Below are 16,438 nucleotides of genomic sequence, written 5' to 3' on the forward strand. Positions count from 1 at the left end.
TATCTATTTCATTTTCTCTTCATTGTCACTCGTGGCTGGCTTGCCTGTGAAAGCTCATCAACATATTAATAATATAGGGGAAGGTGGGGTGATTTGTGCATTTTGGAAGTTGCAAAACCCCTTGTTTCTAGAAAACCGTGGAAGAAATTGGAAATGTGACCACATATTTAAGAAGAGCCATCCATTTGACTCATCCTGTAAAGAAGGGAGACACAAGGAATAAGATATAAGCACATTTAAGCTCAAAAAACTGTGTTTTGCCTTTCAAAGTAAAATTTCCATGATCAAGGTTTTTTGATTATTGTGTCTGAACAATTATAGACACGTTTGAAAACATTTGACACATGTTTTAGTGCTTTGGTATGCTATACTTTGAGTCTATATAGTTAGCACAATGTCAACCCTAAATTGCTGCATCATGCCTATTATCCAAAATTCTGGGGATGGGGTGATTTGTGCGCAAGGGCCTGGGTGAGTTATAAGTAAGTAAGTAAGTAAAATGTATTTATAAAAGCACATTTATGACAGTTTGCACTGTCCAAAGTGCTGTACATAGTGCATTCAGTAGGTAAACAATGAAGGTAAAATAACAATAACCAAAATAAAAGACGTAAAGCCCATACATCCACATAAACACAGATAGTAGTGCAGAGGTAAGTAAGTAGTGCAGAGGTTAATGGGGAGGAAACACCAGGGTGTACATATGGGTTTTGAGCCTTGATTTAAAGGCAGAAATGTAGGGGGAATCACATTTGTCAGGTGGCAGTTGGTTCCACAAGCACGGAGCAACTAGTGCAAAGTACATTTCTGAGAGTTGTGCCAGTGGCATGGCTGTATACGCTGGTCACCAAAAGAAAGTGATTGTCTACAGTAGCTCAGAAGAGGGTGACATCTCAATTCCACTTAACGACACCACTGATGAGAGTTCAGATGGCCAGAAAGATGATGATGGTGACTTTGTCATTGTGACACAATGACGCACAAATCACCCCACTACGTGGGGTGATTTGTGCGACAAGACAACTTTTTTTCCGAAAGCTATATTTCTTAAACAGTTTATTCCAGATCCAAAGTTTTTATTGCCAGGGATGCACAACATCCTGAAATATATGTACATATTTGAGTTGGAGACATAACTGTCAAGGCCTGACTTTAAAATCACTTTGAGTAAAAAGTTGCACAAATCACCCCACCTTCCCCTACACAAAATAATTGTCTCTTGTTTTTTTTGTTTATTTTACTTTAACGCTGTCTGAATATCAATCCGCATGCTGTCATAGAAATAAATAATAAATTACACTCTGTAATTATCCCCAGTACTGTCCAGTTCCATGGCCATGGTCTGCATCACAGCACATAATGCTTGCTGATGGAAGCAGCTGGAGAAGCCACACAAACAAGACAATTACACAAAATGGAATGACACTTTCTGCTTGTAAATCACTGTAAATATTTCTGGGGACAAAGCCAGAATTCACTGGCTGCCGCATGCCAACGAGCAAAGTACGAGCTTACACTGTTGTTGGCCTTTCATAGCGGTCTTCAAAAAGAGTTTATTTGGAGTCCAAGCAGGCCCCACTAGTGCAGAGTGAATGAAGAAGGATTGTGGCAACACCGGACTGAAAAATAGCTGGGAACTGCCAACTCTTGCGCAGACCAGGTCATGTGGAAAATAAGAATAGAAAATATAAATAATTCAGATATCTTGCAGCGTTCACCACTGAATGCAAATATGTGCTTTTTTTTCACGGGTCACTCTCTGGCCAAACGGTCTACTTTAACCTCAAGGTCTGCTCTATTGCTCATATAAAACGGGTCAAATATAGTGAAAACAATTACAAGTAGCAACAGGAATGTCTCCCGAACTCGAGACCACGGCCGCTTCAATCCACCTCTCTGAAGGCAACCAACAGAACCAATCTCTGATACGACAACAGCCAATTTCCTGTTGTCCTCCCACACACCCCAGTTTTTAATTGCGGACCAGATCCACCCTGCTTAGGGTTTCTGGACACCGTAAGCCAACCAAAGTCTCCCTTTATAAAGCTTTCATGAGCCACTGATTGCTGTCAGTGCCTGCTGGGCTTGTAGGCTTTGGCCTTCATTAACAGGCCTGAGTCATACAAATGAATGTGTGTGTGTGTGTGTGTGTGTGTGTGTGTGTGTGTGTGTGTGTGTGTGTGTGTGTGTGTGTGTGTGTGTGTGTGTGTGTGTGTGTGTTTGTGTGTGTGTGTGTGTGTGTGTGTGTGTGCAGCCTGTTCAGACAGCCAATCATCCAGCTGAAGACGAGATAAGTATTTATTTGAAGCTCTGTTGTACACAGACCCGGTCCGTTCTGTATATATTTTTTTCTCTAAAAGAGTGCAGCCTGCGAGTGTCTGTCAAGTGACATGTCGCAGCAAAAAAAAAAATCCTGTTGACACCACACCATGCGTTTGTCTCATACCAAATGGTGCTTTTGTGCTTTGCGTCAATCCACTGCCGATAATTCTTGGATGAGTCACTGCCACGCTGATGTCATCCCCGCTTGACACCCTGCAATCCTCGACTACGCAATTACTAGCAGAACTTATTCATGACTTTCAGTGGTACTTTGTCAGTTCTCAAAGGATAAGTGTTTAATGTTACTGCACTCTCAAAGGTCCACTCTTTTGCTAATGCAATTCTTGTGGTAACCCGTAGCCAGAGGGTTAACGTTGATATTATTACATTCAACCTGTATTTATCAAAACAATATCCAAGAGCAGCTAAGACTGTAACTATATCTGTGCCAAAATAATACAACATCCATATTTCACACTAATCCACACTGCAGGCAGCAAAGCAAAGTACCTACTAAATCACTGCGCTGTCTTTTAAATTCTATTGGGGCAAGTACAGGTCAAGACTTAAACCGTTAGAGATCAAGCTCTGGTGATTTATAAGAGGAGCTTTTAGGGTTAGAAACTTCAATTGAAATTCTGATAGTCCTAAAAACGTTTTTTTTAGGGATAAATTGTAAAATGACTGCATTTCTACAGCGGGTTTATACAAGGTTTGGATTGAACCACCAACCCTGCGATCAGTGGACAGCTGCTTTACTTGCTTGGGAAACAAATAAAAATATGTGTATATCATTTTTCTTCTTTCATATTTAAATTGAGGATCACAGTGCATGGTGCAGCTGTTTGTACATCACCAGGCTATGTGGGTGGTGTTGAGTGGGAACAGAGTGCTGTAATTTGCCAACAGACTGTAAAAAGACAGAGCACCAGAGTCCTCTCTCCCCCCCCCAAGATACCACTCCATCTGAAGAGTGGAACACGTGTTAATGGACTATAATGCAGCTAATGGGCAGCAACACGAACCACAGTGTTACAGACACTCATGTTAACATTATTGTGAAACGAAAATAAATGCACAGGGTTCAAGGCCCTACAGGGGAAAATGGAGTTTTTTCTTTCATCATGAGTGCAGAGTGGAAAACAGAAAAACCTAAAGCCTCTGGGAGCAAAATGATGTCAGAATGTTTTGAGCAGGAAGTGACAACTGCTGAAAGTGCACTCTGCTTGGCAAATTTCCGAATTTAACATTTTAACAAGGTAAACTCACCTACACCTGCTTGTGTTGTGTTCATTAATCGATCAAATGAGGGGCTTTCTTCATTTAAAAGACCAGTTTAAATGTACAGTAGGGAGATATCAATTGTCCTTGCTCATTGCTAGTTGTAGCAAACTCCTACGTGATTTGCTAACAAATTGCTTCTTGGTGTGTGTGTGTGTGTGTGTGTGTGTGTGTGTGTGTGTGTGTGTGTGTGTGTGTGTGTGTGTGTGTGTGTGTGTACTAAAGTATCTTGTGCATGTTTGTCAATAAGCTCATTTGCACCTGCATGCTACTTTTTTTGCAAAGTACTGACAAGTAAAACTGTCATTATGATCAGCTAACATATATCCCTTGCAGCAAAATCTTCCATATTTCCTAATAATAATGATTTTCGTGTTTTATTTTAACACACACACACACAGCGTCTTGTGTAGTACATGGTAAAATGGACTCCACTTATATAGCACTTTTCCCTGGTTTTTCACACACCCAAAGCGCTTTACTTTGTTTTGTACACATTCACCCATTCCCACGCACATTCATATACTGATAGCAGCAGCTACCACTCAGGGTGTAAGCTATCTATCGGAAGCAATTTAGGGTCCAGTGTCTTGCCCAGGGACACTACAACATGTGGCGGGGAGACGGGGGATCGAACCACCGACCCTGCAACCCAGTGGACGACCGCCCTACCCACTTCGCCACATCCGCCCTTGGTGGGAAGTTGCTCACCTTGGAGGGCCTCCTTGGCTCGGTCCAGGTCCTGTTCCTTCTGGGCCAGCTGCACACGGAGCTCTGTGGCAGAGAGCAGGTCAGCAGAGCAGCCGCCCTGGGTCTCCTCCAGGTCTTTACTCAACATGTCCTTCATCTGACGCAGCAACTGCACCTCCTCCTGGAGCTGGGCCACCTCCTCACGCAGGAGCACTACAGCAGAGAGAGAGAGAGAGAGAGAGAAGGGAGAGAGAGAGAGAGAGAGAGAGAGAGAAGGGAGAGTTAGTGATCTGATACCAAACCACATGGCCCAATATATCCTTAGTAGGAATGTACCGTGTGTGGTTTTGATTTAGCCAAACAGCGACAAAGTCTGTCAGCCAAATTTAAAACTCTGAATCATTTTCTCAATGATTTTGTTTGTGTTCATTTTTGCGTTCCGGTAAATTAAGAAGAGCAAATAAAAAGACCTGAAAATAAAATATTAATACATACACATATATACAAACAACTGAATTCTATATGCATACAGGAATCAGACCCAATAGACCTAGGTTAGCTTTAGAATCTCTCCACGACTGCACGAATGCTCTTGTCGGAAATGCAAAAAAAAAAAAACTATTTAACATCACCGTTGGAGGTTATGATTTCATTTGTAATTGAGGTGAGTGCAGCGCCATATAACTTGTTGGTAATAAGCATCACAGGGGTAGGTGGGGTCCTGTAAATGAGTAAAGCCAAGGAAGGCATTGATATTATTATAATGACATTTGTCTTTGCAGCTGCCTGTTAAACCTCCTCTGTGTGGGCAGGAACTAGGAGGAAATATCCATTTAATATTCAGTGGCTGGTGCTCTTCCCCCGCTTCCCCCGGCGTTGTTACAAAGAAGCAAACAATAAAATGAGAACAGCAGCAGAGAAAGAAACAAATGACTTTTCCCCACAATTTGACTCACTGAAAATGTTTCAAAGTGCTTTCAAAGTTTCAGTGGTGTAGAGAGAGAGAGAGAGAGAGAGAGAGAGAGAGAGAGAGAGAGAGAGAGAGAGAGAGAGAGAGCACGTTTGTTATTATTTGTAATATATGTGATGCTTTGGAAATAGAGTTTTCCCGCAATAGTCATGCCAATAAAGCTTTCTGAATTGAATTGAATTGAGACAGAGAGAGAGAGAGATTCAGAGTGAGAGTGAGAGAGAGAGGACTTAATTCGCTTTTATAAAACAAGCCACAACAGACAAAATGTCAAATTAAAATTTTCTGACATCAAACCGCAAAAGAAAGAAAGAAGTAATCTAAAAAATATGACTTCTCTGCACACTTGATGTGCGTGTCTAGGTGGAGCATACAGTATGGAGAGTCATTTATATAAGGATGTGTGGAGCCCGTTCTGCTCAATTTCATGTATCCCCTGGGCAAGGGTGGTGGAGAGGGGTGTTGGGAGAATCTGCGTGGCTCTTTCTCTCTCTCACACATCATGGCTCCGCGATCGAGTGCCTCGCATAAATCACACTTCATACTCTCATATTCCAGCCACAGATATTACTTTCTAAAAAATATCATCAATCAGAGATGAATAGGAGAAGTGAGAATAAGAGGACTGAATATGACAGTCAAAGAAAATCATTTTCTTTGATGAAGTATACTTCATGAAAGCAAAGTATACTTCAGCGTTTGAAAAGGGTTGGATGACTATTTTGAAGTGTAAAAAAAAATGTTAAGTTAGGATCAATTTTTTTTTAAGTGAATTGTTAGCCAATTCAGCAAAACAGCGAATAATATTGTGTAATATTACACAATAAGTGTGCTCATATTGTAAACTTTGGTGTCATTCACCAATAGCTAACAGCCGATAGCTTCAGTTAGATGATGAAATCTAAACAGTAGTAGGCTATACATTTTGGACAGGTGCCACAGCAGGACACAAGCTATTCACAGTAACTGAACAGTAATTCAAAAAGCTGTTTCTGCCCATTCATTATTTTTCTTTGTAAAATAATCAATCCTCTTTTGTGAAAACTAGTGAGTTTTTCAGTCAAACGGATTATTGTAGGTCATCCACAAGAAAGGTAACAGCTGTTTGTTATTCAGACCAGACACTTTCAAGTACAGAATATTCCCCAAAATAAACTGCTCCCCGCTGACAACTACACCACAAACAAGGACTTAAGACGTCCCCATAACACTGGTAACACAGCATCTGAAATGAACCGGATAAGCTTCACAAAGGCAGTGTTTTGTTGCAGGGATATTGCACTTGAATTCAATATGGTGTACAGTACGTGTTTTCATGTTGTTCTGTCTATTCCCTGATTGTGTGTCACCAGTGACCCATTCATTGTGCTTGTAGATTTTTTTAGCTGACACCTGCAGTTCTGCCATGACAGATATTGGCCGCGTTTCCCAGATGCGATCGTTCTTTGGGGCCAAAGAAGGGTCGAAAGAAGGGTTCGCCAAAGAAAGAAGGGTTCGCCAAAGAAGGAGCGTTAAGATACGGGTGTTTCCCAGATGGCTTCTTAAGTCCCTTCTTTGGAGAGCCGTAAGATGAAGCGAAAGAAGCATCGAAAGAAGTACTTTGGTGGGAGCTGTCCACCGCGGTCGTGCTGAAACTGAATAAATCGATGCCAGGCGAATCGATCACCCACCTCTTTATCAGCGCATAAGTCACACACAGCGCCCCGTGGTCTCCCCCACACAGGTGGAATTAGGCTACGCATGTAGGCTAACGTGTTTGTGGGTGCGGGTGTGTGTGGCAACAAGTGTATCAAAGTAGTAATCAAGCCCATTAGCGCATATATACCCCGTGGATATAGGCACACACATGTGATGTGAGAATGGAAGAAAGCGGCAGCAAAATAAACAAGCGGGCACCGTCGTTTACCGCGGAGGAGTTGGGCGTCTTAGTGGACGAGGTCTGGCAGCACCGGGCAGTTTTATTCGGGGGAACAAGGGGCAAAAAGAACATCACGGTGAAGAACCGTGTTAGGCAGGCCATAGCCGAAAATATGTCCCCCTCCAGCCCATGTGGCCTGCGTGACAGGCGTGCTGTGAGGAAGAAGTGGCAGGAGTTCCAGAACCAAACAAAAAGGAAGAGTGAGAAGGTTTCACTAATCAATCTCCCTTCGTTGCAGGTGATGCAGACGCAGTAAAGACAGCGCGGAGTAACCCCTCCCCCATATGGTTTCAATAAACTATTTTGGTTTCTTTTCAACCATGTATTGTGTGGATCATTTTGCATTGAAATGAGGGTGTCAAACCTAGCAACAAAAAGTCCCAGGCAATTTGTAATGTATCTAAGCGTAGGTTAATGACGTGTGCGTATTGTGCAACAGCAACAGCATTCCAGTGCCAGACTTTCAGGTAAAGCACCGGACAGTGCAGCAATAATCATAGTGTGCAGGACGTTACATGTAGCCTACATCTGCTGGTTCTGTTTATTTATTCCAGCCTTCAGGCCTGAGAGTTGATATGGGTGATGTGTGGTGGTTGTGGGTTTATGGTTTAGTGCTTGGTGACTGGTGGTGAAGAGGTAGGGGCTGCGGGTTGTTGGACCGGGCTGAAGGCAAAATTGCAGCGGGTTGCTCTGGATGTGTGGAGACACCAGAGAGATCAGCCGTTGGATCTCCGCACGGGGCAGCCGGTACTTTGCCTGGACGGCCCGGTCTGATAGCACGTCCAGTGGGGAGAAGTGCCGACGCACGTATGCATTTATGTAAACCGTCTGGCTTCGCGCACGGCGAGGCTGTTGGTTCGCAGCGAGAAGGTGTTGTATTGCAGCCATGGTTTCTCACACGCGCGGACTTTGGCAACGCCTTTAGCAGGTGGAGCCGCTCTGAATGAGGTTCAGCTGAGTTCAATTAAATCTGTTTCTTTGATATCTGTGAAATGCTGTTGTTGAAGGGTTGTTGATGATTTTTTTGTATGTGTAGTAGTACTATAAACTCACATGTGTGTGGAAAACGTAAACGTCTGATTCATTAAAACATTTTTTTTCTCTACTATTAGTCTATGTTTCTTGCGCCAGTGGTCCGCATTGAGCATTGTTTTATTATTTCGAAAAGTGGAGGAAATAAATTTCCCTGACGCGGCATGATCACTGACGATTTGGTCGCTAAGAAAGGTTGAAAGAGTGGGTCAGCTCCGTCTTTCAGTTCCATCTTAGTGAAAGTACTACTTTCGCTAAGAAGGAATCTGGGAAACGCATTCTTCTTTCACAGCGTTCTTAAGTGCGCTCCAAAGAAGAACTCTGCCCAAAGAGGCTCTTTGGGATTCTGGGAAACGCGGCCATTGACAGTTCATTCCTAACTTCTCTTACAGTAGACCTGTTTTTTTTGTATTTTTACTCAAGATCTTCCGCTCCTGCACCCACAGCCTTGATTGATAGGTCACAAAAGAAGACAAACTAGTGACGGCTCAATGTTACGACAGGCGATAATGGAGGATATGTGGCATATATTCAGCCTTGCTCTGGTACATTTTAGCACCACATGGATCACAATAGCTCTCGCCGCTTCCTACCCCTGAAACTGAAAAATGTATAATTATTTGCTTTGTACAACGTGCACCTGCTCTCCCTGTGCTTTCGAGCCCTTTTCATTAGTGTTCACTGACTACATGTAAGTGGATGAGGGCTGCATGCCGGCCGCTAAATAACCAAAATAAAATGTAAAAGAGCTTTATTAGGAGAAGGGTCAAGAGGAAAAACGTCTGGGAAAGAGGAGTGTCATTAAAGGAGAGGTAGACCTAATGGGCCCGATAATAGAAGCACATTTTATGAAGCAACTCAAGCAGCAAAACACTGATTGGTAAAAACCAAAGAGCTGGGCAACCCCTTCTGGGAACAACCGACAACCTAAAAGAAACACTTCATTGGTGTTTAAAAATCCTATAGTGGTCACAGACTTGATTACATACTACATTTGCATATAGGGATTGTGCAAAGGCAGCAAATAGGGGGTCATTGTACTAAGATGCATATAAATATAAATCTTTGAATGTGAAATATAGAGATGTTGATTTAAAAGTAATTAAAAGTGCAACACCGAGATATGCTTCCTGTTGGCTTTGATGTAATGGAGTTTTAATGTATAGCTTATCCGCATCGTTGCCTCTGTTGTTGGTTATAATAACCACAACTTGTACACAAATTGATGTCACAGCTGGAAACAAAAAGGGGAAAACTTCACTTGTTATTGGTGTAATTTTGCACCTCCTGCTGTTTATCACAGTGCTACATCGCAAAAACTATAAATAAATGCCATTTCACGGAGACAACAGATGGGGAATGCAAAACGGTACTTTGGTGGAATGGTAAATTGACTGCCTGGTGATAGCTGTCTGTTAACTTTTCACAGTCCAAACTAAAAATAGATACATATTACTTTCACAGCACATCACACTGGCAGGTTTGTCAGACCCTTGTTCAAAGTGACTGCGTTTGACCTGCAATTATGGAAAAAAAGACCTATGCTCTGTCAAATCCGTATACCTTCAAACTGTGCTTACCATGTGTGTGAGTGCGTGCGTGCGAGCGTGCATGCGTCTGTAATGTAGAGAATATTGCATATAATATTTGCAGACATATCTACTAATGCTCACCCCTTCTCAAAGATTCATGACGAACATGCTTCAAGATTAAAAAAAAAGAAAAAGAAAAGAAATGCTGAATACATGTTTGATATCACATCCTTGTACTGTTGCTCTCCTGATATAAACGAAACACTCTGTGACTCGGCTATGTGTCATGACAGTAAATTAAACCGCCAAGTGGTCCACATTCGAAAAAACTGTTCGCAGCGATGAAATTCCTGCACTCTGCCGCAGTCAAGAGGACCCCATCAACATCTGTGATAGGAAAATGCAAGATTAACTGTCCCAACTATGCCACAGTAGTTATTGTGTGTGTGAGAGGTGGTGGCAACAGATATGTTATTGTCTTCTCCGGCTTTTCTGCAGTGGAGAGCGCAGTGCTGGAGCAGTCAAGATAAGGCAGTGAGGGGCAGAGAGGAGGGGTGGAGGGAGAGTGAAGACAGCCACCTATTTTTCAATGTCCGCATCGTCCCTGGGTTTTGGCAAGAAGCGTGTGCGCCGTGGCTCTGCATTACAAATGGCAGTCGGAGTGGGAGCGCTCTGATAAGTGCAATCTCTCCTGCTCATCCCCCCCCAGGACTCCAGGTGCATGCTCATTCCCATGGAGGGCCGGTCCTCCCGTCTTATTTTTTTTTTACTATCATTTGTGTGTCAGGGAAAAGTGTGGCGCTTGTATTTTACGCATGCCAATGTATATGCAAATTAAAATCATTTTTTGTTACTTTCCAATTTTTTCAACTTTTTTCATTGTGTTGTGTTTTTTTTAACAAGGTGCAAAAAAAACACATTCATTCTAATTGTATATGATACACTTTTGCCCACAGCATCCATCAACTGACACTAATTTTCTTCCATAACATGATTTGTGCAACAGATATGGGGGAGAGGAGCCTTTGGAAAACATTTCAAAATGCGCACGTATGAAGGTTTTTATTGGTGGCTACCGGACAGGTGTAGAAGAATAAAGTACCTTAACAACTTAATCGCAAAAGCCATCACAGAAGCATACAATATGACAGTAGCCAAACAGTTTGTATTGGCAAAATAAATGGCTGGTATTCATATCTCACCTTAATTGCTTCTCTTGCATATATTTCATTAAAGATCGGTCAGTGTATAAGGACTACGAGCACACAGAAAGATTAGGGTTGTGGGTTTCAGTTTGCAGTGGGTGTAAGTCTGTTGCCATCACAACCTGAGTACCATTGGAGATGAGAGGATGTATCAGGGTCGGATGTTTGCTGCCTCTCTGCTGTTAGCTCAGCCTTCAACACCACCTGTTCCTCACTGGATCATACAGGCAGAAGATTTTTTTCTTCTACATGACACCTACTGTATAAGTAAAGCAGACAGTATAAATTATAGCATAAAGTTAAAAATGTACCTTAGACGATACATTCGGTTATTACAGCTTGGAATATATTTTTGGAAGGGTTTAATTTCGTAGTTTCGGCCATCATTTTTGATAATGTACTGAACAAATCAATAGCTGGGTAGTTGTGCAGTTGTTATTCTGGGCACTTATTGGATTTCTTCCCTTTAACTCTGTTTTTTGTCTTTATATATGGCTCTTAAGCTGCTAAATGTGCAACTATGTTCACCAGCTACTCGCTTACTCATGTCTGTCTGTCGTTTTGTGCTTTGGAAGTGTTTTCTTTGAAGCTTTCACACTGAAAACATGTTTTTGCTGGGACACGACATGACAATATGAGAGAGGTGAGAGTAAAACATAACAGTGAAGTTGTGAGCCAGACACTTAAACACCACAGACTGGATAAAACACAAGCTGAACATCCACTAGAAAGATCTGGAAGGCTGAGTGGAGCTGCAGATTTGGGTAAAAATTATCTGTATAATTATCACAGCAAGAATGGCCTGCTAGAACGAAGCTTACAGTTGGCTTTTTTGAATCTGGATGGACTGCTTGCATTTCTTGCTCCTTCTGACTTCTCTTGACCCAAGCTAAAGATCTCCAACACCTCAACAATTAACTTTATCAGTTTGATACTATCACATAACTGTACCAACAGGAATGATAGCTAGATCGACAAAAATGAGTTGTAAGTTGTGTTAACTCAGAATCAGATTGACAAAACTCACCAGATCCGCACTGACAAACAACCAACAAATACTATTACTGTAATATTTACTAAAAATCTAAAAAATTGAAGTCCAAATTATCTAATGGCTGAAGCATTGGCAGTATTTTTTTGTGAAAGCATTAGTTTGGTGTTTTAATTTTATGTTTCTAATACCCATAAATACAAAAAACTTGTGAACAGGGATTTCTCTAAATAGAACACGCTTAATGTGTTTCTCAACAGTGAAGTACCATTGGGATTAAACTGAGGCTAATGACGGCTAATCCTAGTCACTGACTCGACCGGCGAAGAAATATGTGCATTCATTGACCCTCCCTCCAGTCTGTTCAAATTCCCCTAACGGGTTTCGCTTCTGGTTATTATGATTCATCGAAACAGTAAATAAAATCTCCATCCTGGACCATTGATGTAAATGACTGGCTAAACGTGTGCATTTGCATCACATCGGCCATGCATCAGCTGACGTGCACTTGGTACCAGTGAGTTATGAATCTGATCAGTGTCATTTTACTATTCACGTGATTTAAGCAAAACGGCTCAAACTGCCTCTGTGAATAATCCTGCAGGAAACCAGTCATGAAATGGCTCCAAAATGCCAGCACTTCTATGGGGACATTAAAACTGTCATCATCTCTCCTGGATTTAATGGTACAAAAAGAAAAAAGATGAAACCTTTGAGTGGAAAAGCTTACTGTTCTTTTTTTTTAAATGACAAAGTCATCTTCCTACTGTGTGTGAACACGATATATTACTGGTTGTCAGAAGATCTGCGTTTTTTTCTTCTGTTTCCACAAAGACTATTCAGCTTTGTTATTAGCAGGCCTCATTCCATTAAAAAAAATCTCTATTCCTTTTGAAGATTATTTGTCGATATGAAGGCCTCGCTCTCTCTATCTCTACTCACTCTGTGTCTCTCACAAACTCTCTTGTCCTGAGTTGTTACCTCCCTCTTCCTCCTTTCCAGCAATCGACAAAAACAAAAAAGCAGGTTCTCAGAGAGCATATATCGCTTCAAAAAAGGTCCAGGCAATCTATCAGGGAGTCCAGTGGCCAAGAGGCAGCTGAAATTGGACTTGGCCGGAACGGGATAGGAGGTCGAAAATTGATAGGGAATGACAGTTAAGTGTCTAGAGGGGGAGGGGAGACAATTTTAGATTGGTTCTCTACCTCTTGACTGGCCGGAAAAAAACTGTTACTGGAGACAAAATCAATTAACGAGCCTTTTGTTCCTACTGAATTCTCATTCCGCCCGCTTGCAGAGTGAGGGACATACACATGCCACAGTATAGAGCAGATGACAGTATGGGAGCCTTTCTCTACCATACATTCTATATAGTGGGTGCACATGTATGAATAATGGAGCAGGCACACCAACTTCAGAAAACCTTGATCAAATATTTCATTCACATAACAACTTGTACACAATATGTGTACGCACCGCTTCGGTAACCGCATTATAATATCCCATCTTACAAAATCAACACATGGTGAGACGGCATGCCGACCGAGTCCAGCTACGGCGCTACATAATCGATTCCTTCCAAACAACACAGCGTTATAAACAGGACTAGTTCAGCTCCAACATCATTTCTCCAGCAAAGATGAATGTCTTTATATCTACACATTCTGAATGCGGATCATGTTGTACCACAGTCGTGCAGGACAAAGAAACAATCCAAATCGGGAATGTGTTAAAGAACAAATAAAAAAAAACGGGAAATGAAAAAGTATTTGGGATCAGGAATGTGAGCAGCAAGTGCATTCATGACGGGAGGCTACAGCCCACATCCTCTTATTTGTTTTGGACTTGGCAAACTCAGCCGTCGCTCTGCTTGAATAATTACATTCAAACAGATTCTCTCAAAAAGCCATTCAGAGATGCCATGCTGGCTTGGAAGCGGAACCCTTCGCAACAACACTCCTTTGATTGCAACAATATAAATATTCTTTATTATTATTAATTAAAGAACACTTGTGCTAATTTCATTAAGATTGTTCCGCTGATTTTTTTCTATATAATTCTGCTGACAAAAAACAGACAATGACAAAAGCTTCCTTGTAAGTTACAGCAATGTGCCCAACGAGAGGGGAGCAGTAGACTTCCATCTCCTGCTAAATTCAAAACTTGAACAATGTCTCCTATTTCTAATGCCTCATTCAAGTGCTGAGATTAGAGAATGAATGATATACATATAAGATCTATAATCATTGTTGTAATCTAGATAATAATAAATGAACTGATAATTAATCACAAGTGTATTTGTGTGCAAAGGAATATTCTGTTTTTCCCAGCATGCCATGCTTATCTTTGACACATCTCACAGTGTGTCCATAGGATCAGTCAACACTTTTCCTCCCGTAAAATCCATGAGCAAAGTAAAGTCATTCCATAGCAAAGAGAGAGCCTTGAGGCTAAGGCACTGCCTGTGACTTGGTTCCATTTCCCTATAATGGTTTTTATCCCAGGAAACACACACTTTTTCATGGATTTTTTCTATCCACAATTTAAGGTGTCAGAAAATCGACACAGAGTGATATTGAAAATGTATGAACGCAACAATGTTACTGTATAGATGCCTTTATAGAAATACAATATATTTCTAGAGAATCAATAACTGTTATTTAAACTCACAAGACATTTTCATAATAGGAGGACATTTTCAGCCATGTGTATCATTCTCCCACGCACACACACACACACACACACACACACACACACACACACACACACACACACACACACACACACACACACACACACACACACACACACACACACACACACACACACACACACACACACACACACACACACACACACACACACACACACACACACACACACACACACACAATTAATGCATTAGCGGATACTGATTAATGTTTGCCCTTTGCAGGCAAATGCTATATGTATATGTATGTAACAGCAGCCATCACCTGACCTTTCGTTCCTAAGGGAATCTGTATGTGTCCTCAGGACAAAAGAAAACCCACTGGACAAACTGCATTATGTTTTATTTAAACTTTTGTAGGATGTTAGGATGTATAGTATACTTTACATCCTAACAGACTTTCTTTTTAAAGTTCTCACTGATTTACATGCATTGCAGCTGTAGTGTGAAAAACCATTAGCGTGCTCTCTAAACTTGCTTGAGTTCTGTAATCCATCATGGAGGACTTCGAAACTGCTCTCATTCTTGTCTAAATTATTCAAAGGCAATGCACAGTGAGCAAAGGCAGTACGGACTACTTCACATTCAATCAGCACTTAAAACTGCGTTAGCACACTACTGTTACTCTGGCAGAGAGAAATGCAGCGTTGATGCTATCTGTGATGAAATGTACAGCTCAAGCAAGTTTCAAGTTTCTTCTGCTGAATGAATATTGTACAGAAATAAATATATATGACCAATAGATATTGAACTTATGCACGCACACACACACACACACACACACACACACACACACACACACACACACACACACACACACACACACACACACACACACACACACACACACACACACACACACACACACACACACACACTCTTTTGAAGTTGGTTGCCAGGGATTTGTGATATGTACTATATTTATAATTATTATTATCGCTATTATTATTAGAGAGAGAGAGAGAGAGAGAGAGAGACACAGACACAGACACAGACAGACAGACTGAGAGAAATTGTAGATAAGCATAGCTTAAAATTTGGGGAGCCATGGTGAAATGCTTTCACTTGCAGATCCTTGTGAAAGTGAAAGCACAATTGCCCAAAGATCCTGCCAACGTCATCTAGGGCACAGGGCAGGCTGCAAGACTATTTTTGATAGAGCCTCAGCCTTTCATCTCAAATGAGACGCTGAAGTCATTAATAAAAGTCAGTGTGTGTGTGTCTGTCTGTCTGACTGTCTGTCACTGGACACACTCATCTTTATGGACCACTGATAGCAATTTCATCAGTGGCTCATGAAGGCAGTAAGTTACGCCTTAGCTCTGAGTGATGGAGGCAGCCTGCTGCAGTGTCTCTGTCTGGGAGTGCTTTGCTCTGGATTAGCTAGTCAATTCTCATGAGCAGAACAATCTCCCTGAGTCGCCTGAGGAGATGACAGGGTCGCGCATGATGGAAATAGGGGGTGGGGAAGAAAAATGATAATACACACCTTGCCTTGGGGCACTTCAACATATAAATATCAGGCTTTCTTTCTCTTTATTAATGGAGACAATGATCAAGAAAGATTGTTATTCAGGATTCCATACAGGAATGGATTGGTATTTATTGATGAGCACACCAGTGTGAAAAGGCAAGCCGCAAGTCCCCATGGTCTTAAGCCTCATATAAACTCATGACGGCTCTGAAATTGTAGGATTGTAAAAATACTATGAAGAGGTCACTGAACTTCATAGCATACCAGCGAATGTGTGTGGGATCATTCAGTCCGTGAAATGTCAGCAAATCGT

At 41.6% G+C, this 16,438-nt stretch overlaps 1 protein-coding gene across 1 annotated transcript in view; it reads right to left on the reverse strand.

Moving 5' to 3' along the window:
- The window catches only part of kazna (kazrin, periplakin interacting protein a), a gene marked incomplete at both ends in the record, with an annotated part of 159,224 nt that overhangs the window by 22,386 nt on the left and 120,400 nt on the right, over window positions 1-16,438 (reverse strand). Inside the window, one exon of the mRNA XM_080030636.1 lies at window positions 4,315-4,506. Within this exon, the coding sequence (XP_079886762.1) occupies window positions 4,315-4,506 (192 nt within the window). The remainder of the gene's footprint in view (window positions 1-4,314; window positions 4,507-16,438) is intronic.

The sequence above is a fragment of the Ammodytes marinus genome, assembly GCF_949987685.1.
Source record: "Ammodytes marinus genome assembly, chromosome: 7".
Taxonomy (NCBI): Eukaryota; Metazoa; Chordata; class Actinopteri; order Uranoscopiformes; family Ammodytidae; genus Ammodytes; species Ammodytes marinus.